Below are 24,176 nucleotides of genomic sequence, written 5' to 3'. Positions count from 1 at the left end.
GCGTTCTGTTTTTCATGTTTCGCTTTATTATTTATTCACTTTGATTATAATTTAAAAATGTCAATATTTACAGTTTGACGTTGGGTTTATTCTGCCATTAAGATAACGAAAGTACAGACTCCGCACAAAATTGTTCTCGCCAGTCCTTCTTTTTATTGTTTTCCGGGATTCATTCTTTTTGCGATTCGTCCTTTTGCTTCTGCATTCAGTCACCTGCCAGCTGATGCATATAATTATGGAAATGTAAAAGAGGGCCCGAAGAGAACCCCCGAACGAAAACAAATAAAACAAAATGAAAAATCGACGCGTAAAGTAAACACAAGATGCTAAGCAAATGAAAATTTTTACGAATATAAGCGTCAACACATTAGCATAAATTCGAGACAATACAAACGAACAAACGAAATCGTCATGCACATTGATAATTTAATAGATTTCTTAAGACCTTAACATTTTTAAATTTTGATTGTTTAGTTATAAACATGTTGGAAATTGTACATATTTTCCGAACTAAGTAAATCTTTTTATTAGAATCATGAATTTATTCGCAAATTATATATATTTACCTAACGGTTTTTAAGACCATTCACCTAAAACGTAATAATTGTAGGGTAGCATTTTGCATACTCAATTTTCCAGCAGTCACAGTCACATCTGCCAGTTTGAACTGCCGCCAGATTTTGGAACGAGGTGGCAGCGCCGAAACGCTATGCCTTTTTCGCTTCGCAATCGATAACAAGTCAGCTGCTTGTGTCGCTCTCTCGTAAATTTTATAAACGTTCTAGATTTTATTTGATTTATTTCTGAATTAATTTGTTTGCTGTGAAATATCTTGGGCAAAAATCAAAACCAGAACGCAGTTATGTTCTCAGGGAACTTGTCGATTCAAAATCGTACGACTTAATGCACCTCAACAGTACAAACGCGGTCCGCTGGCCAATTGTGATTTGCACATGCCTTAATTGTTATAAACATATTCCTAACGGAATAGAATTGTCATTATATTGCTAAGCACTCCGAGTCATGAGTGCACCACAGCAGCAACGTGGAGAATCGGGAGGAGGAGCTCCGCCAGACGCCGGCAGGGATTCGGCTAGTCAGCCGGCAAAAAGTTCCACCGCCAGTGGATCAGGACACTCGGCCACCTGTTCTCATGCTCCGAGTCCCAACAGCCGGTGAGTAAATCCTCCGAATGACCGTCAACTCTAATACATTTTTTTTGCATTGATGACAGAATATTTCAAGTTAAGTGGGTTATATAGTGGAAATGTACATTTACATTGCAATCTAGGCTTTAGCCCAACTGTAATTGCCGATTCATTAAAAGTTCCTGGATTCTACAACATAACTATTATATTATAATAGTTGTATACTCCTAGACTGCATTGCTGACAATTGAATTTATACTATAGACCTTTAAAAAAATGTATGGGGTGTAGATTTTTAAAACCCTCACTATGACTTGCAAATGTGGGGATGAAACCCTACAGAAAACTGCCAACCTTCGCTGAAAACCTATATTTTGCATGATTTTCTGTTATGATAATGAAGGCAGGGCCACTCACGTGCTTACTAATTTTATGACGCCCCCCACTTCTTTTAAATTGCATAAATATAATGTGTTGAGTACGAGATTTTTTCAGCCGCCCTAACGCCCCGTTAAATAGCTAACGTAAACGATTTTTTTCATCCTGTTTTGCATATTCAAGTGGCTGTATTCAGCAGCTTTGAAGTTGCCATCAAGGAATGTGTGACAGATCCTTAAAGTAGTAAATGCATTGTAAAATTGGGAAGATATGGGTAATTTGTTATTATGATTAGACTTGATACAAATTGGGGTAGGTTATTAAACCAAAGAGGTTTTTAAAAAAAGAACCTAATGTAGTAGATTTCGATTTAAGTAAACTGATATTTGTATATTTTTCTAATACCGAACCACTTCGACATTATCCCAAGAAATATCATCAAAAATATTAGGTTTATTGGCATTTAGCACCCATCTCGCACCCTGACACTTTTGGCAACATCTGCTGGCAAACGGGAAAAAAAGCGCCCGTAATAAATATAAAATGGCAAAAACGTGTCGATTTCCTTTAACAACTTGAAAATGATTTGTTTCACAGTCTGCGGAGCATATTAACTTCGATTTCCAATTCACAGCAGACTTTGCCACACATCAAAACATGCCATATGGAGAAGGAACAGTACACCGGGACATCCTTACCACCACCACCCAACTACTTGGCCAATTTTTTGCCAGTTAGGCAAACGCAAAATTCCATTTTGGCCGCAAAAGTTGCCAAACAAGGAAATTTTGAGGAGAAAGGGACGCGGTTTGTTTGTTTGTTTGCTGGGCCAACCAGCTTGTCTCAATGACGTTGGTCCTTAGCCATAACCTGCGGCTCTGTCAGCTCCATCTTGTTAACCAAACAGGCCGAACTCCAACGTCCAAGACAAAGGACCCACAGCGGAGCAGCAAATGCCGAAAAAAGTCTAATTGATGGCCCTGTTCGAACCTGCATCTTGACCATTTCCGTTCGTCTGCGGATATGCATGTCTACTCAATTTTCCGGCAAATGAGTCGCCCTCATCTCGTCCGTAAGAACAACAAAAATTGATTGGAATTTGCAACAAGCGGATACAAATTCTTTCTCCACCTCGTTTTTCTCATTTTTCTGCCACTGTTTTTTACGTTCCCGATGTTTTTTTTTTTTTTTTTGCATATTGTTCCTCTTCGACACATCAACACTTGTCTTTTGTGGCTTTTGTTATTTTCCCCTTGGTGTTCCCCAACTTTCCTCAAAAGCAGTCAACACATTGAACCACTCATAAATGTCGAAACTGAGGTGCATATTTCACTAATATGACTAGGGCTAGGAAAGTGAAACAAATGGTTAAATGTGTACTTCATAGTTCGGTTAAAATAGTAAATATTTAAAATAAAATAGCTATTAATTTAGTGTGTTTTAAGATCGAATTATAACATGCTCTGTACTGAGAATTTTTTGGCGTTACCCTAATAGGTATGCTATATTAAAGTCTTTTGCAAATTGCTTTTTCCCAATATACCCTAAAAAAAAAATGCTGACCAATGGAATTCGTGTAATTAATAAGCTTCGGCAACACATGTTTCGAACTTTGGCGATAACCAAATTTTCTAGCTTAAAACAAATGGGAAAAAATGGAAATGCTGGCGAGGTGAAAATTAATTATAAACAAATCTTTTCATGTCACGAAAGGAATTTCCGACACTTTGCCGCATTTTTTAGCTGCCCAACCGAAATTTCGCAGCAATTTTTACGGGATTTTCCTTTTCTCCTCAATTTTGCTTCCTCGACCATTTTCTCTTCGGGGCAATTGTTTAGGGTCACTCAAAAGCACATTTCACTTATTATTAGCTCATTTATTACACACCAAAAGGCGCCTGACCCTGGCAGCACCTGCAAAAACTTTGTGAAAAATGCTGCCCAATACAAAAAGGCGGAAAAAAGAAATGTATAAAGGCGAAAATACCTCCAGAAGTTGCCCACTTCCTCCTCTCGTTGGGCACCTTAAAATTAACACATAAATTTTCAAGTGGGTGGCCAATTGCCTGCGGCAGGCTATCCACGAGATACTTTCAGTCCTGTCAGTTTTTTTACAACAGGGGTGTAGGATGAAGTAGATGGGATATTAATCGACATAGCACAACAAATCATAATATGGAGGTCATACACAAAAATACTACTAATAATAATACTTCTATAATACTTCAGTTATAGTAATTCCATTTTTAAAAATCGAACTTTCCGCGTAGAAAACCCCCTTTGTGTCTACGCCCCTGACTGTGAACTGCCTGTCATTGTAATTTCCGTGTGAGTGCGTTCAATGTTCAGGACCCATCATCCATTCCACCAAATAGCCGCGGCGAACTGGGCAATTGACGTTGAAACTACGTGACGTAGAAAGGTAAATTGTATCTGCGGGATTTCCAATGACAGTGACTTTCCTTTTCTCGTTTTTTTATTGTGTGCAAATTGGCCACCTGACATTGCCGCCAACGCAGTGCTTTTAATTATAGACCACTAAATTAAAATCCGTGCGGAAAATGGACAGGGGGTGTATTTATAATGTCTGCCTTCATTATCAACTCAAATGCAGGCCGTAAGCATAAAAATCAACATTACCACTCCTCGAAAAACTGATAACAAAAGAAATCCCAAGACAGTGAAGGGAAATGTAAAGAAAGGACCTCGGCAATGCGGAAATAAATAAACGTCGCAACTTTCTTAAAATCTCGAGAAGGGCACATTTTGAATAAAAAAAAAATTAACAGCAGCCCCAACTTGCAACCTCCATTCCTCGTTTAGTTATGCATTTCGTTTGCTTCTTTCTGCATTCTTTTGATTTTAATTTTTTATTTATGTTTTCTCCCACATCCACAGGCGACAGAACAACTCAATGAAATATAATTCGCGACCCTGGCAGCGAGGCCGTTCGGACAGGCAAGTTTTTCCTTTTATTTTTCTTCACTTTTCCTTTGTTTTGTATTTTTTATCCCTTTGTCCCATTTGTTTGTGTCTCCCCGTATTTGTTTGCCTTGCGTGAGCTCCTTGGCTTAACGCACGCTTGCACCTTTCCCGCCCAACCAAAACCCAAAAGTCGGGCTGGAAAACTCATCCTGCCGAAGGGACGATCCCTCGGTGGCAGCCACATTATTAACACTTGACTAAATATGCATTTCTTGGGTGGACGCCGTTGACGTCGCCAGAAGCGTTAACAAGGTTTGCATCTGGGAAAGGGAAGGATTGCCTATACCAGAAGGCGTCCCAGGAAGTCTCCCAAATGTTTTCAAGAACTGTGTACTTTTTTTACGAAAGTATCTAATCAACTCACTTTACCTACAACCTAATAAGCCAAAAATGATAGAAGACCATTTCTGTAGGTTATCTTTCAAGAACTATAAAATCCACATAGGATTAATCCTTCTGCACTCATAAAGAGTTCGATTCTAACTGGAAATGTCTGTTATGTTCTACGATTTGAGGCTATTAAATATTATAATGATAATATACATACATATAGTAAAATCAACGTGCATAATAAAACATTTTACTAGGTGATTTTCTTTTTAAAAAAAATGTCTAAAATCAACTTTGTATATTAAAAAGCTTTGTACTTTCAACCAATAAGTAACATGCAGAATGCTTTATAGGAAGACATAAATATATAGGAAGATAAAAAACATTACTTAAGAGTTAAATAATTCTCATTTGTAAGCCTCTTTAAAATCGCGAAATCGCAAATTTTTATTTGCGAACGCATTCCCAACGTGTAACGGTAAATCGTTACCCACCACCCGCCCAACCGACGCGAGGGGCGACTGCCGCTTGACGCACGGCTCGTAGAACCCGGTTACGGCAAAGGTCCGGACCCTGGCCTCCATTTCAAGGCAGTTTTTCCACGCACGCGATCAGCAAGTTCGGACACCCATATCTTATAGATTTCCCGGATAATTTTGTTGGAATCGAAACGTTTTGAGCGGATCACAAGCCCCGGATCAAGCGGATCGTGCCAATGTTTAGCTCTTGCAGCGGGATTTATGAAAACTTTAAGTGCGAACGATATCAATTGGTTGTCTTTCTTTGAGCCCTAATTGTTCGGATTCGGAGTCTTACAGTGAATGTTATTTAATTGTAGTTGATCTTATGAACTAAATTGCCTATTTAGATGCATTGTCCCTGGTTTGTGATGGTTTAAGTAAAGTTTACTAAATGCTAAAAGATATGGCTAATACATTGACTATCGGCATACTTAGTGGCCCTACAATTGGTTACATATCGATTGATTGCTGTAATTAGCGGTTTATGACATTATTTTTCTATGTTTTGATATTTGGCCCTATTAGGGCATGATTTCGTTGATTTGTATCGCTTCAAGAGATCATTTTTGTATCCTTGCGTTTGAGATCGTGCGACCTGTGTTTTCATCGGCGAACTCATGGTGTTTTACTTACAGTAGGTTCGACCCAATCGAACTGACTGATGGAGCAGTGAAATGGTTGTGGTGGCTTTGATATTGAAGCTTAGAACTGAGAATCCTGATAGGATGATGTTTCTGAAAAAATGTTTTTTTGTTAGGTTAATGTGACTAATCAGCTATGGCATCAATCAACTGTAAGAATTCATTACTAATGCTTTTTATTTAACTATTTTGTCAGCTTGCACAACACCCTTAATTCATTCGCATTTAATTCACTTTTCACTTGAATTTAAAGGTGATTGTTTTTCCATGTTTTGAGTGGTAACTTTATTCAGTTCTTATAAACGATCCCAGGTCGAATTTCACCACTATATTCACCACACACACTTCAAATCCACCTTTTTCGCAACTTACCTTGATGAGCGCGAGGCTCGCACTCACTTCAGAAATTTTTGGCTCAGCCAATTGCCGTCGCTTGGGAACTCAAGAAAATTCGACTTGGTGAGATAGATTTACTCTTCAACTAGATTTGGCCGTAGTATTTTTTTTGTTTCCGTTTTTTGGCGGCTATGCTGGCTTCTTGGGAGATGGAGTTAAACTCGAAGTCGGGACTCTGGTTGTTGAGACTCAACTGAGCCCGTGCACATGGCCTATCTGACTTTTATAGCGAGGCCATCAAATGGCATGCGCCGAAATTTCATTCATGCTACATAGAGTGGTATGTAAAGGACCCCAGATCCCCATTCCTCAGTCGGTGTCTTGCTTATTGTATTGTTGTATATGCAGTTTACCAAACAAAAATGCCAACACATACACGCAGACCTCTTCCTGACGCCGAGAAGTATGCAACAGCCAACCAGAGAGGCATCTTGAATTGCAACGCTACAACGGTACATTGCAGAAGCGAGAGAGAAACCAAATGGCGGAGAGAGAGAGAGATGGAGAGCATCTATTAATTGCACGTGCTGCAGTTGCTGTTATTATTGCTGTTGTTGGGTTTTATGTTGTTTTGCTTGTATTTTATTTTATATCCCCCATCACTGCTCACTCACTCTCTCATTCACTCTCTCGCTCTCTCGGTTGCGTTTCGTGAGAGGCGATGTGGCGAAACTGATGCGACGAGGATTTCTCTGCTCCTTCTTGGCCTGTTTACCGTTAGTCGCACTCGGTCTTTCCAGCTCGCTCGTTCGTCCTTCGCTCTGCCAGCGCTGCAAGAGAATGAAGGGAGGGGGGCAGATGGAAAATAATGGTTGGGGGTGGGTTAATTCCCCCCTCCCTCTTCCACTGCTGCATCCTATTTAGTTACATTTTGTTATTGTTGCTGTACTTTGCATTGTTTTGTGCTGTGTTTTGTTTTGCTGCAGCTCTCGGGCCGTGACTTCGTGTTATGTACCGTTATGATCGTCGGCTCGTCGCTCGTTCGCTGCATGCGATTCTGTAAGTGTGTGTGTGTGCCCGAATGCTGTTGTCCTGTTTTATAGTTGGTTATGTACTTGCTGTTGTTGTTGCCGCTGCAGCTATATTGCCATTGCTGTGTGTTGTGCTCTCTAAACTTCGCCCGCCCCCAATTGAAAAAGGAAAACAACGAAATCGTATCCGAAGCTACTAACGGCACTTCCCCCAAAACGAACTGCCCAGTATTGTGTTGTGTAGTGTTGTGTATTGTGCTGTTGCTGTCCAAACGGTAAATTTTTAAACCGTTACAGCCCCCATTAATTTTTGTGAAGTGAAACTATAAATGCTGTTAATTGCAATTAGCAATTACATTTTTGAAATTTTCACAAAACTTATTAACAAGGTAGAGCTAAACTAATTTTCTTTATGATAAAAAAAACGGGTAACAAATGGAATTTTAATCCATTACAGAAACTTCCAAACCAAAAATATGTGGTTTTAATGCGAGACTTCAAATATTAAAAAAAAAACATTTAATAAATATGTACCTAATTTCTATCAATATAAAACCTTGCCGAAAAGTAGGTTTGCAGCTTGTTTTAATAAAATGTTCATTAGAAAATTATTTTTGTTCTTTGAGTTTAGTTTTAATCTGCTGCAAGAATAGTTCACACACAATTGATAAAAAAAATTAAAAGTTTTCGTGTCAATAAATAATCTGGGAAGTTTTGATTTTAATATATTTTAACAGTTGCCTTCAAATAACAATTGCCTAACTAAAATAAGTATCAAAATAAATCCACAGTCTCCACCAATTCATGAATTCAGTTTATTAAACAACTAGTGAGCATAGCCTGAGATAAAATCTAATAACCGCGGGAAAGTCAAACGGAGAAAAACGTCAACAGTCGCAGGCGACCAACACACCAACTTCCGTTTCCGGTCTGTCGACCTCACCATGTTGACAACAACAAAATTCATAGCCTAACACGCAGGCTGATTTATATTTCACTCACACAACCGCTCACCCACACATTCACAATTCGCCGCACACGCCGGCAAACAGAGAGAGCAATTCATAAACAATTAAGTGACACTTTGAGTTTGAGTGGCGTGTGAATGTATCGCAACAGGAGGCCATTTAACGCCAATGCAATTAATGTGATTGAGTAAACTTTGCCGGACTTCTGAATGTGTTTGTGGGTGTTTGCAAACCGAGTTAATTACGCAAGTTTAAATCAGAGCAAAGAACAGAGATCTAATATTAAAAAGGTGGAATAATTTACTTCTTATATTTATATAAAATTTAAATTTAAAATAATTTACTTCTTATATTTATATAAAATTTTCCCACTTCTTTAAGTCCTTTCTTTGAAATATTAGATTAATGATTAAGCGAACGCGATTCAGAATAATTTTCCGTCATTCCCCCGAAAAAGTCACATTTTGTTGTGCCCTATATGAGATAATACGAATTCTGTAAAAAAATTTATTCAAATTAAATGGCAGATAATTGAATTTATTTCGTATTCTGTCATCCCCTGCAGTTCGACCCTAATTAACCAAAAGCTTTTCCACCGCTCAGAAATAATCATAAAAAATATTCTGTGAAAATCCGATTAGCCGAGACGCTCGCCGGCGCATCTGGCACTTGAAAAGTTTGGAAGTTGTGCGTTTTTCTTATTCTTAATTAAATCCAAAGTGCTGGCATAAACTTTTATTATTGTTGCCCATCATCTTTGGCTCCAGCTTACCTCCTGAGCCTTATCGAGCATTTGTCAATGTGGCGGAAGTGAAATATTTTTCATTATCGAGCGCGATAGGAAGCGACAGTAACACCAAGTGCCCCATTCTCATTTTCTTTCCCTGCTTGCCGACAAACTGCTGGAGTGTCAAATCATAAATATGCATCTAACGTTTATCTAACGTCTTTATAGCCCAATCCCCCTGGCATTGTCTCTTCTTTTTTGCCAAGGAGCAGAAGAAAATTCCCTTGGTCCTTTAGCTAGAAGTAGACTTAAAAGTAATTTTACGTCTGACTAAACAATAATGTGCTCAATATTTTATTGTTTGTTTGTTATTTCGTACTTTTGCTGTTTCATGGAGTCCTTATCCTTGCAAAAAGTCCAAGACACAGAGTTGATTATGCGGGAAGCTTCAAAAACTTTTCGGCATGCTGCATTTTTGAAATGGTTTTATTTTGGTTAAGGGTAACTGAACATTAAATATCTGGGTTCAAGAAAAAGCTTACCTAAGGAGGCGGTAAAGTTTAAGGAGTTTACCTACTAGATCTGCTTCAATTGATGTTATTAATTGGCTGCAGATAATGTACCAATAAATACAAAAATCTTAGGCGACACTTGTTTAGTTAGGCATGCACCATTTTAATTATAAATGTAAATAATATTTTCATATAAATACTTATTCTTTTGGAAAATCTCACAAGCTATGCTAACAGTTTCACCATTCATATGGATTGTCTTGTAACTCTTCAAAGTGTGATATTAGTTTGATAATTCTAAACCAAAGTGAAATAAATATAACTGCTTCTGTCCGCCAAACGTCTACTATTTTGAACGAATGAATGCTAACAATGCATTTTAAAATTGCTATCGTACAAACATTGGTCACAGTTATTTTGTTCCAGATTAAGGAAAAAATGTTTTTGTTGATTTGCTTCATTAGGCATTACAATGCAAGTATTGTTAACAAATATTCCCAGTGAAGCCAATGCATTCGTTTTGATAACTCTTGTCTTCGCATACCTTCCAACCTACTCCAACAAAAAACCAAGCCGAAAATAGCCACCAAACGAGCTGAAGTTGACCACAACTTGCCTTTCTCTTGGCCAAATGTTAATTTGGCTTGGCTTGCACTTTAGTAAAACACCTTTTTCGGACACTTTCGGCCGCCCACAATGCATGGGGGATGTAGCTCAGATGGTAGAGCGCTCGCTTAGCATGTGAGAGGTACGGGGATCGATGCCCCGCATCTCCAATTGGATTATTTCCCTTTTTTGCCAAGTAAAACACGCAGACGTCGGCAGTTTTGTCTTTTGCATTCCGGGACTTATGTATGTGTTGGGGGGTAAGAAGTTGCCACTAATGAATATTCAAAGGTTGCTTTGTAGCTGCCAAGCGAGCATTATCCGTGGAGTCTCATATCTGCATCCCTTAGAACCCGCCCCCATGTCGACAATCAAGACGCGTAATTTGATTTGCGCCCTCATCACATTATTACACTCAGAAAAGAAGGTAGTTAGACTTTACTTCTTAAATTGCATATAAATTGCAATATATTAAGTATTAATACTCCTTGCTCTTAGAGTGTGACGGGTATAAAAGGTAGAAGCAAGCATTTCCGACCATTTGGAGAGTACATATTATGCATCGGGATCATCGCGACCCATGTCCGTCTGTCTGTCCGTTCGACATACGGACAGACAGGTAGTGTTTCTTGTTACTACCTTTTAATACATTTTTAACATATCAAATATATCTTTCTAATCGACGAGAAACGGGTATAAATATATATGTACTTATAATTCTTTGATTTACAGTAAATATCTGATTGAATTTTAAGACAGTATCATTTTAATTTTCTAAGTGCAGTGTATCTGAGGGAAATGGCTGAGAGAACACATTGTCGCACATAAATCAGCACAATATGCCAATGTTTGTTTACTTTCCTGCATCGCAGAGAACTTTGCCAGCAATTAACCAGACGGCCGCAGTAGTCAGAACAGTCAGCACAGTCGGAATCTGGATGTGAAACTGAATCTGTACGGGAGTTGGAGTTGTCAATGGGCCAAAACGCGGTCCCAGGACTCCGCGGGCAACTTGCTGGGAACTCCTCTAAAGTCTCAGTCAGACGGGTTTGGTGTTGTAAATGATACATGATGTGCTATTTATGAGAAAAAGCTTTTGTTTTAATTTTTTTCCTACCTTGGGTTTGTTTTTCACAATTTTGCCCAGGACAAAGTTTTCGACGTAAGCTAGTTAAGCCATTGCTGTTTGCGTGTCGTTTGTAAAATTTATGTATTTATGTTCAGGATTTTAATTGTTTTAAGTGTTTGACTGCCAAGAGTTTGTAGTTGGTTTTTGAAATGTACAAAAAAGAAAACGTAGGTTGGAGATGCGGGGCATCGATCCCCGTACCTCTCACATGCTAAGCGAGCGCTCTACCATCTGAGCTACATCCCCGTGTTGTGGATTCCTGAAAAGAGGTTCAATATTCACTGCTTTGCCCACTAAAGCTGGACAATTACCCGCAGCTTAAATCAATTGGCATGCAAGTCGACAATCGACCTGGTTACAGTTTCATAGGCCAAGTATGAACTGGTTTGCAGCTTAACGATTTTTGGGTGTGGCGTTTGAAAGACATGGCCACGCTTCAATTAAAGACAGTGGCGTAGTTGAAGAGGTGGTTTATGTACGGGAGTTGATACTATATTAGCAGCATAATAACCAAAATTGTTGTCAATCGATACTTAGCACTTTATTTTATACCAATATATCTCACCACCAAAACGTAAAATTGTCCTTATTCTATTGGGAACCGAAAAAAATCAGACTTTTCGTGCTTCATGCTGGCATTTGGCAAAAAATTAATATGCATAACGCATAGCGGAAAGAAAAAATAAACTTGGGAAAATGTATGCAGTGATGAGTGAAAAAGGATGCCACTTGATTTGTTTGGTCCCCAACTCAGCTCAACTCAACCCCAGCAGCATCAACAATAACACGTCTCCTTATCGGAACCGGAAACGGCTCCCAAGAAAGAGGTCCTGAAAGAGTCCTCAAAGTCACGGTGGCGTGTGTGACAAGTCCTTTCTAATGAGCAGGAAGAATGCACGTAGACTGAAGGGAACCTACTGCTCAAATCAAGCCAAAAAGTCGCCCTCAACTAATAAACTTCGCCCAGGTCCAAAGTCAATTAAAAAAAGGAACAAAAATTGTACGTGACACCCGGAGATAGACAGTCAAAAAAGGCAGGGAAAGATGTGGAAATGGAACGAGAGTCCTTTAACTGAAATGCTCGAACTAAAAAGTCGCAGACTGTCTTGAAATTAAAATTACACGACGCTTGAATAACTTTCGTACTTCCACCCCACTTTCGTTCCGCTGGCAGGTAAATGCTGACAAAAGTTTTTGAGGTAGCATTTCTTTTACGATTCGCCAGAGAGTGGAACCAGCTAAAAAGATGCGCCACTTGCTACGTTTTTGTCATTAATTTTGTATATCATTGAGTTTTACGAGGCTCATAAATATGAAAACGTTTAACTCTTGCTGGCTGAAAACAAAATTCGGCTCGGGGGAATCCCCGAAAACTCCCCTGTCGCGTTTTATATGAGACAAACTAATTGTCTTCCACTTGTAATGTGTTTTTAAGCGCAGCCACGCTTCCCACATGTTTTCACAATGTTTCCCCGATAAACAAGGGGAAGTCGGAATTTTGGGGGCAGGAGTTGTAACAATTAGTGGGATAAGTTGAAGGGTTCGCCTCCATTTCTCGTGCGCAACAGCTTGAGGTAATTTTCAACTTTTACTCTTTGTTTTGGCGTTGACAAGAAGCGTGTTGTTTGTTTGGTTTTAATTAAAGCCCAAAACGTATCAAGTTAAAATGTTCCTTCGAAGGAAAGCTCATTCCAGTTTAAGAACACAATTTGGAGAGATGTATTTGTGGCAATAATAAATCCAACATTCTTTCAATATTTATCAATCGAATTATTGATGTTGTCTAATTTGTTATTAAAATAAGCCATGTTTGGTCTATCTTAAGTGATTTTTAGAAATGTATACCATATATAATGTATACAATGCTTTTAATATTTAATCGCAAAAGTAGCTGAAGCTCACTCATGCAAGCCAAATAAATTTTCATTCAGATTCAGTATAGATTCACAGGACTTAAACTTCCTTACTTTTTAATTAGTTCATGTTACAAGTGACATTAACGAAAAAGGCAACGGCAAGGATTTGTGGTCGTATAATTTAGCATTTCCTAACGAGATTTTTCGGCAAGAAAAAAAACCAAAAGAACAACGGAATTCGCACCTTTGCATACACAAATAGCGAGAGCAAAGTTTCGGCGGATGAAAAGTGCGGTTATAAATTTTAAATCTGTTAAATTAATGCAGCAGCTTTCTTTCATTTCTTCGTCCGTTTTCTTACGTGCCAGAAAGTTACGAGTAAACTCAGGGCACGTCGCTTGATTACATTAATTATTCCTTTATTGTTTGCAAAAGTTTTCACCTTACTCGGCGTCTTTGTAGTTATGTTTTCGTAATTTGTCTAAATGTAATTAATTAGAAAAGATTTCATTTACAATGCATGTTCTTTCTTTTTTTACAGTGGTCACTTTAACAATAGAGTGGTAAGTTAAGAAGAACATTGAATACTTGATTCTTATAATCAACAAAAATGTTGTAGCATTCTAATCATAATCAAAGGCAAACGCCTTACCCGAAATCAAACTACGGAAATCGGGACCGTTCTGACACCCGGAGTTCAAACCAGGAACGCCAGGAGAGAGAATATACCAATAGAACTGAGTTTCGTGAAAGAAACACTAGATTCTCCGATGAGAGACATTCTGGCAGATACAGTGATTATCACCGTAGAAACCATTACCACAGATTTAAGCCATGGCGAAGTGAGGGCCGATCCTATTATAGGGACAAAGGTGCCAGAGATTCCTCCAAGTCACGTTATGATAATGATGTAAATGATTTATCTAAGATCAGGCAAAGAAACGGACACAACTGTGATCCGAATTGCGATGCTTCCATACCTGAGTATGCAGAAGATAACCAAAGTTGTATAAATCACTATCAAACCGAAGAAAATAAAATTGATTTAGAGCAATCTAAGGATCAAGGAGCTAACAGAACCAGCCCCACCGAGCAACTTTCAGATATCTCAAAACAATCTAATCCAATTGCATTAGAGGGCGATCAGAACAAACAGACGAATGAGTTGAAGGAGAGCTCCTGTTCTAGCAAGCCAAACAGGGAATCAAATGAAACTTCTAAGGCTTCACAGTTTCACGATCAAAGATCGGGAGAAGAACTAAACGTATCCGAGTCCAGTGATAATCACTCTGGTGCACAGGCTAGTCAATCAATTCCACGCATCCAAGTGCGCCCCCTTACCAAGCTTCTGAGACAGGAGCTCTTTGCAGTCACCCAGGAGAATCGTCTGATCAAAAGTCCCCCTCCATCCGCATCACCAGCCAGCCCCAGTCGCCTGGCCTTTAAGCCCAACCTTAGAAATCGTCGCCGAACAGTGAGCAACTGCATCTACAATGCTGGAAGTTTTGGTCAGATCGCAGAGAGCGAGTCCGTTTTCAATGATCGCATCGCTAGCATGGACAAGGAGAGTCTAAAGTACATCATCAACAATGGCGACACCATCTTTGAACCTCACTTACAACTCCAGGCCAGGCGGCGTATACGTGACGAAATTCGCCGACAGCTAAAGACGATTGAGTTGGAGAAGCCCAAGGATCGTCTGGTAACGAATTTAGTCGAGGACGAAATCGTAGATTCCATCAAATTGCCCGCATTTCTGCTTGAAGAGATCGAAAAGTGTTTTGGCATAGACATATCAGAGGGCCAGGCAACCATAGATTCTGCAGCAGATAAAGAAGATACAACAAGGGGTAACGCGGAAAGCCCAGTTCAAGATACCAAAGAGAAAACGAAGGGAACTTGTAACGGCGGCGAAAGTTTAAAAGATATAACAACTAAGAAGACTAAGGAGACTGTTGACGATAGGAATCAGTGCGCCAAATTTAGAAAGCTTCAAATCGAAATTGATATTAATGATAACCACCATCAATCAGCAGCCGATGAGGTTAGCAATTCGATTTGTGTATTGCCTAAAGATAGCAAAGATGGTTCTGTAAAACCGAATAGGGTTAGTAAAAAGGTTTTGCAAGAAAACAATAAGAAAAAAACTATTAAACACCCAGATTCCATGAAGGGCTCCAAAGCTAATATGACAAGTCCGAAAACTGCCGATGAGCTCAAGAGTTTCGCGGGAATACACCAAACTAATAATCGTCAACATTTGCTACCAACCCCTACATGGGAAGTGAATTCGAAGAGTAAGCACTCCAAACCAAGTCAATCCGCATTCATTAAAAACAACAAAAGTAATAATATAGTAAGTGATTCGATAGATTCGCTTTCTGGAATCAGTAAGCCCTATAAAATGAGAATTAAAAGGGAATCAAGCAGCTCACCCATATCAGTAAGATCTTTACCATCAAATGATGTTATTGATTTGCTGAGCTCATCTGACGAAGAGCTGGAAGAGCATGGCGTGGTGGATATGGACATTGATGAACATGAAGGTGATATTGAAAATCAAAACATATATAAGGCCTTGGAAGCTTTGAAGCAATCGGAACCCTTAGCTGTGGACGATGTTGATAGTGATGACTCCGCCAGCTCCCAATGCAGCAGTAAATCCACAAAAAGGCGACGCAGGCTGAAGCTACAAAACGATGCAGAAAATGTGGTTGACAGTTTCGAAAAATTGATCCTTCCCCATCTTCGGGAGGCTCTCAGCGATCGCTATCGTCGCCAGCATTCAAGTAGCCTGCAGAGTAGATTGCACTTTATATCCTGTGTAGTGACAAGCTCCGAGCACAATGCACACACCTTTAGTAAAATTGAGGTAGCCAAGATGCAAATGAATCTCAAAGCAGCCGACAACCGCCAAGCTATTGAATTTCTTCTAAGAGAGATTGTCAACGTGGTGAGTCTTCAGAAACAGCGTCGTCGGGAGCAGGACGAAGAGCAAAAGCTTGCAAATTTATTAAGCCCCAGAAAAACCGTAAACACATCTGAGGAAACTCCTAAGACGTCAACACTATGTCCAATCCAGCACGGTTTTATTCCATGTCAGAAACCTCCATCTTCTCCTGCCCGCCAATCAACACCTCCAATTCAGCAGAGTTCTCCAGTTGTATTAGCCTTTCAGAAACATCAATCGTCTCCTGACCACCAATCCTCACCGCCATTTCAGCAGAGTCCTTCTTTCGAAACTGCTGAGCAGAGTTTTCCAACGGCCCTTCAGAAAACTCAATTTTCTCCTGCCCGCCAATCTACAACGCCCATCCAGGAGAATCCTAAGTACTCATCTGGACAGTGGTGGGGTTCAGCTAGTCAGAAAACTCAATCTTCTCCTGCTCGCCAAACTACACCTGTCGAAGATGATTTTGAAAACCCATTTCCTAACCAAGGAAAACCTCCCTCTTCGGCGAAACTGGAATCCTTCAAAGATGGGTTACCATTTCTCTCCATGGATTCTACATTATATAATTATTCTCGATTAGCTTCTGGATCAAAAATAAACGAACCTTTCGGAAATTCGGACGACATGGAGCAGCATTTGGTTGAAATTGAGCGTCAACTGATGAAACATGAAAATCGTTATAGCTTTCTTGACGATATAATAATAAAGTTTCAAAAGGAGAAATCTGAAGTCGGGATGGTTATTCTAGAACTAAAGAGTCGGAAGTTTCTAATTATTAATTCAATGGCTTCTAGAAATCAAGCTGCTTCTGCTCAAGTGGCTGACTCCAAAAGCAAACCACATAAAGCTGAAACTGCTCAAGAATCAGCACACGAGGATAGTTTCAGCAAAGGAGGGATAGCCAGACGAACTAGAAGTAGATTAAGAAGAACTGTGTTGGTCCTGGCACCCAAGCGTCAAGTAAGGGTACAAAAACGAGTTTCCAAAAAACCAAAATCTTCCAAATTAGTGGAGAAATCCCATGAAGAGATTGCTGAACAAACGACGAATAAAATGGATTCTGAAGCGTCCAATCAATTAAATATCAATGAAGATCGGTTGAAAGTGTCAGCTGGTGACCAAGTAGCCGATTATTCTCCCACTGCCAAACTTGCACGCCTGAGCAAGCCCAGTATTGCTGTTAATCCAACCCATCAACCACTGGCTATAATACCACCACTACCACCGCCACCGCCACCTCCGGAACCAATCTGCCACATGTCCTATGAAGCACCCAGCTCTTTTCTTAAGGAACCACCACACGAACCTGGTTGCCACTGGTCAGAGGTCGACTCCAAAGACAAGTGTTCTGTAGATTTTGTGACGAAGGGGAAATTGCAAAATGTTGGCAGCCCCATAACTCAAATAAAGATCTACCGGGAACACGTGATAGCCGCAGCCGAGGATGGAGACATCTACGTGTTTCACCTAGTCACTCACAAGCTGGAGCAAAAGATCACCAAGCACAGCGAGGCTATTACGAATATGTTCCTCAGCGAAAAGGATTCTATTCTTTACACCACCTCAGCGGATGGTTTTTTTAAGAAGTCCTCACTCCTGGTAATTTAGTTAGATTTTCTAAAGGATCCTTCCAATACCTTACACCTATAAAACACTTACAGAATCTGGAGCGGGTCTTTGAAACGGTGTACCTTAAAGAGCCATTGCAGTCAATGGACGTCGCTTGGGGATTGGCCTTTATTGGCAGCCGATGGGGTCAAATATCTACCTTCAACGTGGTGGTGAGTTGAAAAGTTCTCTAGAAAAAGAATTACATTTTTATATTAAATGAAATCTTGTTAAGAAGTGAGGTAAGCATTTTTTTATAAGATTTTTATAAACAATCAGACTAACTGATTGGACCTCCCAATGTGGAAGTCAATCAATGGCAACTCAATAAATTTTCGCCACTTAATTTGACTCATTAAATATTTATCTGTCAAACAAACACTTGAACAATTTTAATTAAAATATTGAGCTCCGTCTCGCGAGTCCTGCCAAAAGGACAGCCACCACACACACAGGATGAGTCCACACCTTGCCCGCGCGCCAACAATAACACCAGGAGTTAACGAATTGGCAATGAGGAAAGCCAAAAACGAAAGTCTAGACAATGGAACTCAAATCGAATTTATTTTTCATTTTTTATACCCGCGTGAATTTAACAAATTGGATAGTATGGAGAAAGACTGCGAAGAAAGGGAGTTTGGCCTGAGTTGATACTTGATTATAATATTTTACATTGGAGGAAGAGCAAAGCTATAAGTCTTAATTTTGGCAGAAATTCGATTTATGGTTGCGACGTGCTGATAACTCACGGTTCGAATGTATTCTACGTTTACTGGCTCTGTGCACAACTGTACTTGATTAGAGAAGGACACGAAAAAAAAATCATCGGAGCTGAGTTAGCTGGTGGGGTTAATAGTTTTAATTACTATTTAAATATTTTTAAAATTATAAAAATTCACGTAAAAATCTATAAGTATGGAAGTGAGGGAATTATAGTTGAAGCAGAGGCAACTGTACTAAACACAAACGGGCTCCTATTATATAATCCTTTGTAGTGTGGGAGGCAGTTTTACTATACTCAAGTGGAGTGGCGGCAAGGGTTTCATTATGGAGGGGGATGACAAATACTTTTTTTCCTTAGCAAGAGACAACTGTACCTGCAGTTGTATTGTAGATGAAGGCAACTGTACTACCGACTGTAGTATGAGTGGTGGTGCCCTGTCCTCAAGTCGTTGGTGGGTGCAGTCTAAAGCTTTGGTTATTTGGTAAATATGCGAAGACGCCACGCCCCATGTGGCAGGAAGCACATAGGGGGCGTCGCTGGTACTGCAGTTTTTTCCAGCCTTGCTGCTATTGCTCGATATTTAGCTTTGCCTGGTATTTTGTGTTTTATTGTGTCGTGTTTGCTGCACGTTGTTTGGCCGAGGACTACGGCTCCTGGGAGTATATAGCCTCCTTGCAGCGACTGGGTATATAGGTATGTATGTGCAACTAGGGCTAGGGGTTAGTTGCAACAAACAACAGCAAACTGCAGCACTAGCAAGCTGTCTTGCTCCCACACTCATTGGGAAGAAAGATGTTGCTTTCTTGCTCGCTCTCTCTCTCTCTCTCTCTCTCTCCCTCTCCTTCACTCCCCAGTGCTCTCTATTGTTGTTTATTTAAGTTTTTATGTGTGCCTGTTTAGTTAACGGTATATTTTGCCGGCACTCATCCTCGCCCGCTCTCTCTCTCTCTCTCACTAGTTTTTTTTCTGCGCATGTCTTCTGCGCTGCACTTCAGTGTTAGTTGCATATAGTTACTGCCATTCGTTAGTTTTTTGGCAGCAGCAAATAAAATGTTTATATGCTATTTACTCAAAACAATTTTAAATAAAATACAAGCCGACGAGCTTCTCTCTCCCCATCCAGGACTCGGGCGAATAACGGTTCCTCGCTCGCTCAAGTTCTCTCTCTCTGCTGCAAGTGTGAGAGAGCCTTCCAAGGCGCTGCAACTGGAATTGTCTTCGTGCCTGTTGCTTGCCTCCTTTCCTTGCTCTCTCTTTCTCTTTCGTCCTCGTAGCTCCTGTTTTTGTTGTTGTTGTGGCGTGGGCTTTTCTTGCTGGTTGGCTCCTGTTTTGTTGTGTTGTGTTTCTGGAAACTGACGCCCTGTCTATGGCTTGTTGTTGCCAGTGTGTTGGTGTGCTCGTACCGCTCTCCCATTGGCCGATTCGGCCAACTCGGGTTGGTTGTTTGTACCGTTATGTGTGCCCCCCACTGACTGTAACTCTTTTTTCGTGTTTATGTGAGCTTTCCTATTGTTGTTCGCCGTGGCAAATTGCACACACAGCCATTCGTGTAGGTGTGGCAAGTAGAACAGCTCCTGCAGGCTGCAACCACTAAATAAACTCCCCCTACACTGCAGTGTATCTGATTTCCCCTTAGAAGCAATTTATTTGTATTTCCTTGCCTTGCACTCTGTGCCTGGCCGCCATCTTGCCGAATGGGTGAAGACATAACGGTTCATATAAATGCACTACATCGCTCCATCTCCTTTTTCCAACCGTAGTTTTTCTTAGTGAGGAAGTCTATAGCATTTAACCTCCCCTTTTTTTCGTTTTTTATGCACACATTATATTGAGTTATTGCACGAAGATGTTTTTTCACAAGACTAGATAGCGGTTTCGCCTCAAGCTTTTCTTAGATATAGCATAGATTTGAATTTCACAATTTACTTGTGCCTCTATCATATTGCTAAATAAGATGGCACTCGACTTTCAAACTCAATAAAACTTTAAGTTATTTCGTATATCAACAATTGATTTGTGTTTTTGGTTCTTATCAAAATCTCTATTAAATTTAAATAATTTATATGTGCCATATTAGCAATAAGAGAACAGTCGTATTAATAGCTTTGCATTCTCTTATCTGCTCATTGGGTCCATTGTGATTCCCACGGACTTATAACCGGAGGCACACAGGGCACGTACTTTCCCTGAGGGGATTCCTATTTGTGCCGTTATCGCCAAATGCAAGTCTTATATAAATAGGCGCATTTTGCTTTGATCATATCAGTCAATTCAAGATGAGGTTTCTAACAGTTGCTGTGATGTTAGCTCTTGTTATTTGTGCTGCCTGCAAAAATCACGAGGAGTGGAAAGGTCAACGACCAGGAGATTATGATCGCAGGCCGCCTTCGAATCCCTATGCCTAATGCATCTGGAAAAACAAGAAGTGCTGAACATCATAAAACATAAAAAACAACCAAAAACGTTTTAAAAATGAAGTAATTTGAAATTAATAAATATACACAATCCATTTGCTATAAAAACATTTTGTTGTTTCTTGAGTTAAGGTTTTTCCCACAAATGGTACAATATAATTTTCTCCACCCAATAAAAGTTATAGATAAGAGACTTATCTAATCATGAACGTTCGCATACGCATTTAAACTTATATATAAATGCTTTAAAAATACATCCCACCAACGCAATGTCTATTTATACGATCCAAATGTATTTACTGCGCAATGGTTTCTTTTGACCAATTCGTATTGCTAACGAGACCACACTCTTTAATGTCATGACAATGCACTTCTTGCATTTCAATGAGTAGTCAGTTACCTACGGTAGGTAGAGTTGGTAAATGTTACCAAACCTTGTAAGGGCCACTAAAAGAGGCGTATTCACGAAGGGGATGTAGCTCAGATGGTAGAGCGCTCGCTTAGCATGTGAGAGGTACGGGGATCGATGCCCCGCATCTCCAAAGGATTTTTTCCACATATTTTGCTTTTTATAACCCTTAACGAATTTTTTAAGAATATTGGATGGCATATTGGAAGCATAACTTCCTATTTAATATTATATATTTATAATAATTAGATTAGATTATAATATGTAATTATGAATAAGTTGCTATATTAAAATACGGATCCAGAAAATTAAACATAACTCAAAATTTGCAGACGAACAAGGTGATGGAAAAGCCTTTGGTATCAACCGGTCAATCCATCATTGCCATCAAGGCCACCAAGGAAGGTGTGCGGAAGATCCTTGTGCTGGGATGCAAAGGAAACTTTGTCCAGATGCATGATGCGGGCAACGGATTGCTGCTGCGTCACGTATTTATTGCAGAGGGTTTAAATGTCTACAGTCTGCTCCTTGATGAGGGACACATTTATTGCGGAACGCAGAAAAACGAGATATATCAATTGGAGTTTGTTGTAAGTAGTCAGAATATGACTTTCAGTTGGCCCAATATTGACTCAAGCTGTTTTCTGTTTTAGTCTGGCAACTTGGTCACCAAGTTTAGCTGTGGCAATGGCGCTGTTGCTGTTGCGTCCTACGGAGATCGTTATTTGCTAGTCGGCTGCTACGACGGCTATATTTACGTCCTGAACAAGATAACCGGAACTCAAGTTGGTCGTTTCGCGGGCGCTGGTCGCATGGTTTTGGCCCTTTCAGTTGTAGGCGATAAGGTAAGTTATTTTATAATATTTCCAAATTCAGTATTCAAATGTTTTACTCCATTCTTACAGATCGTCACATCTTCGAAGGATAACTCGCTGGAGATTCTGGAGGTGCCCCCCGATTTGGTAAATGGCTATTAAGACGCGTATCACCATTGGTATAAATCTGCTTTAATTTAATAATTTCTACACACAGACGTGTTTGCATAATACAATTTAATGGTCTAGTCCTTGATTGCGGACTTATAATTCGTTCTCTGTATTTGCAATTGAATATTACATTTTTTGCATTTTTGCAATTGATCTACTTGAAGAATATTTCTTCGCCATGAACAAGTATAAACGAATAAAAAGAGAACATCCAGTAAAATTATGATACGTAAAATTATGTAGTGATTTGATTTGTCTTTAAGGAATTTGTGGCGCTCTCACTGGTCGCACGTTGGTCTGCATTTGATGCAGTTTCTGGTTGAGCTTGTGTGTGTGGTCACGCAGATAAGCGATAAGGTCGGCCTGCTTCTCCAGAAGCTCTTCTGTGTCGCCTCCTGGTTGCATGAGGCCCAGGGAACCTCCGGCGCGGTCCGCACCGCGCAAAACATCCGGGGCCAGCTTGGCGCTGTTGAACTTACGCACCTTGTCTGAAATGGGTAACGAGTCTTTAGTCACGGCAATGACAACTTTTGTACCTGAAATTACTTGGCTCTTAATCAGAAATCTTCCGCTTTGGAACCACAAGAGGGAACGGACTTAATAATGGCTGTAATGAATCCATTCAATTTTTCCCTCCCTGGATTAAGCGGCTCTGACTAATTTTTTTCGAATTACAATTGCTTGCAAGTCCCTTCCTTAATCAGTTTTTAACAATTACCTAGCCTTCCCGACTACTACATTATGTCATTACATAAACTATTTGAATAAAATGTTGCACATGATCATTTCAATATATAAACGCGAAAGTATTAAAAGATAATGATAGCTCGCTCTGGCATGCAAAATAAAAGTCATACCATGACACTAAGTAGATTCTCACACTATCGCTGACTAGACACTATGTTACTTTCTTACCAATATATAAGCTGTGGGAAACGGCCAGCACCAGATTCTCGGCCACGGTGAAGGCGGTCACATAGCTGACCGGCGACAGCCAGCCGGCGGCGCAATGTTCCCAGAAGTTCTCCGCATAGTAGTGGTGGATCAGGGCCTGGACAGCAAGCAGCATGGAGTTCCACAGGGATACCAACTGAAGGGGAATCCCCTTCTGCATGTTAGTCTCGCGGTGAAAGTCGTGATAGCCCTGCATGCGTAGATTGTCGTGTTGCTTCTTTACGAAGTGATCGAAGAGCTGTAAAAACCGTTGACATTGAGGCAGGTCGGGATTGACAGACTGCTGATCGGTATATTTACATATGTGATGACCCAGAAGGTGGCCCGTAGGTAGAGCATTATAAAGTAGGCATCGCAGCGCCGATCCGTTGGAAACGAGGCTGCAAGTACGATCCCCACAATAGAGATTGCAGTGGAGATAACCAGATGAAGGCTACGGGTGGACAGAGAATGGATTAAAATATGTGCATTATCGCTCGTTTGAAAACGCAATGCATGATTCACTGCCGCCGGCTGAAGTCTCCCCCGTACTCCGCATATAATCTCACCTAAATGCGGGCACTGTATTCAGCTTGTAGCTTCCATTGTCGTTGGAGAAGAGGACGGGGTCCAGGAGCTGATCCGTGTCGTGGATGTGCGCTGGGGACACGCCCGGTTGGACAGCGGCGCCTCCTGTTGCTGGTTGCTCCATTTGCTCTGCTCTAGAATGCGTAGTTTTCGAACTATTTGCTGCTTTGTTTATTAGTCGGCAGGAAAACAACACTTATTTTCCTTGGATGTGGCAGCACTGCCAAAATATTGCTTTTTCAGGGTGGCAGCTCTGTGATGACGATGGAAAACAAGACAACCCTAGAATGTAAACAATGAACTTACTGTTAGAATTTGAATATGTTATTTATTTATTTAAGCCATGCATACTTTTTAACCATTTTGATGTATTTTATACTTTATTCAAAGTGT

The 24,176-nt window shown here is 40.1% G+C and overlaps 3 protein-coding genes, 1 long non-coding RNA gene and 3 other non-coding genes across 11 annotated transcripts; 4 read left to right on the top strand and 3 right to left on the bottom strand.

The window, feature by feature from the left end:
• Window positions 1–6: 6 nt before the first annotated feature.
• On the bottom strand, window positions 7–6,962 carry LOC120284932. Of its 2 annotated transcripts, XR_006541828.1 has the most exons (3): window positions 6,376–6,916; window positions 567–6,096; window positions 7–510 (listed from the first exon to the last, which is right to left on the bottom strand). It is a non-coding gene; the product is annotated as an uncharacterized LOC120284932 (long non-coding RNA). The 2 variants fall into 2 exon arrangements; XR_005544153.2 differs by having other exon boundaries at window positions 7–6,096; window positions 6,376–6,962.
• Window positions 1,024–22,497, top strand: LOC6727659. Of its 4 annotated transcripts, XM_039294492.2 has the most exons (8): window positions 1,024–1,175; window positions 4,425–4,484; window positions 13,710–13,731; window positions 13,788–17,720; window positions 17,783–17,902; window positions 21,609–21,866; window positions 21,930–22,121; window positions 22,182–22,497. In XM_039294492.2, exons 1-8 carry the CDS (start codon window positions 1,024–1,026, stop codon window positions 22,251–22,253), a joined length of 4,809 nt encoding a protein of 1,602 aa, XP_039150426.1. In that variant the 3' UTR covers window positions 22,254–22,497. The 4 variants fall into 4 exon arrangements, with proteins under 4 accessions (XP_039150426.1, XP_039150427.1, XP_016034256.1 ...); XM_039294493.2 differs by lacking the exon at window positions 4,425–4,484; XM_016175500.3 differs by lacking the exons at window positions 1,024–1,175; window positions 4,425–4,484 and adding an exon at window positions 7,096–7,398.
• Trnaa-agc lies at window positions 10,281–10,353 on the top strand. The gene has a single exon. It is a non-coding gene; the product is annotated as a tRNA-Ala (tRNA).
• On the bottom strand, window positions 11,486–11,558 carry Trnaa-agc. The gene has a single exon. It is a non-coding gene; the product is annotated as a tRNA-Ala (tRNA).
• LOC120284931 lies at window positions 20,696–20,859 on the top strand. The gene has a single exon (XM_039294494.2). The coding sequence runs from the start codon at window positions 20,730–20,732 to the stop codon at window positions 20,856–20,858; it is 129 nt and encodes a 42-aa protein (XP_039150428.1). The 5' UTR covers window positions 20,696–20,729; the 3' UTR covers window position 20,859.
• Window positions 21,337–21,409, top strand: Trnaa-agc. Its single transcript has one exon. It is a non-coding gene; the product is annotated as a tRNA-Ala (tRNA).
• Window positions 22,266–24,021, bottom strand: LOC6727658 (transmembrane protein 192). The gene is made up of 4 exons (XM_002102999.4): window positions 23,765–24,021; window positions 23,517–23,649; window positions 23,178–23,454; window positions 22,266–22,750 (listed from the first exon to the last, which is right to left on the bottom strand). The coding sequence occupies exons 1-4, from the start codon at window positions 23,905–23,907 to the stop codon at window positions 22,521–22,523; spliced, it is 783 nt and encodes a 260-aa protein (XP_002103035.1). The 5' UTR covers window positions 23,908–24,021; the 3' UTR covers window positions 22,266–22,520.
• Between the last annotated feature and the right edge of the window lie 155 nt (window positions 24,022–24,176).

This window comes from Drosophila simulans, chromosome 3R (genome assembly GCF_016746395.2).
Source record: "Drosophila simulans strain w501 chromosome 3R, Prin_Dsim_3.1, whole genome shotgun sequence".
NCBI lineage: Eukaryota > Metazoa > Arthropoda > Insecta > Diptera > Drosophilidae > Drosophila > Drosophila simulans.
This window is presented reverse-complemented; position numbering and strand designations above follow the sequence as displayed.

Bases quoted from the DNA above. Each gene is read 5' to 3' on its own strand.
- LOC6727659 (XM_039294492.2), top strand. From the start codon at position 1,024: ATGAGTGCACCACAGCAGCAACGTGGAGAATCGGGAGGAGGAGCTCCG. The intron at 1,176-4,424 runs GTGAGTAAATCC...CCACATCCACAG, and splicing joins GCTCCGAGTCCCAACAGCCG to GCGACAGAACAACTCAATGA. The intron at 22,122-22,181 runs GTAAGTTATTTT...CCATTCTTACAG, and splicing joins TTTCAGTTGTAGGCGATAAG to ATCGTCACATCTTCGAAGGA.
- LOC120284931 (XM_039294494.2), top strand. From the start codon at position 20,730: ATGAGGTTTCTAACAGTTGCTGTGATGTTAGCTCTTGTTATTTGTGCT.
- LOC6727658 (XM_002102999.4), bottom strand. From the start codon at position 23,907: ATGGAGCAACCAGCAACAGGAGGCGCCGCTGTCCAACCGGGCGTGTCC. The intron at 23,650-23,764 runs GTGAGATTATAT...GTCCACCCGTAG, and splicing joins AATACAGTGCCCGCATTTAG to CCTTCATCTGGTTATCTCCA. The intron at 23,455-23,516 runs GTAAATATACCG...CGGTTTTTACAG, and splicing joins CCTTCTGGGTCATCACATAT to CTCTTCGATCACTTCGTAAA.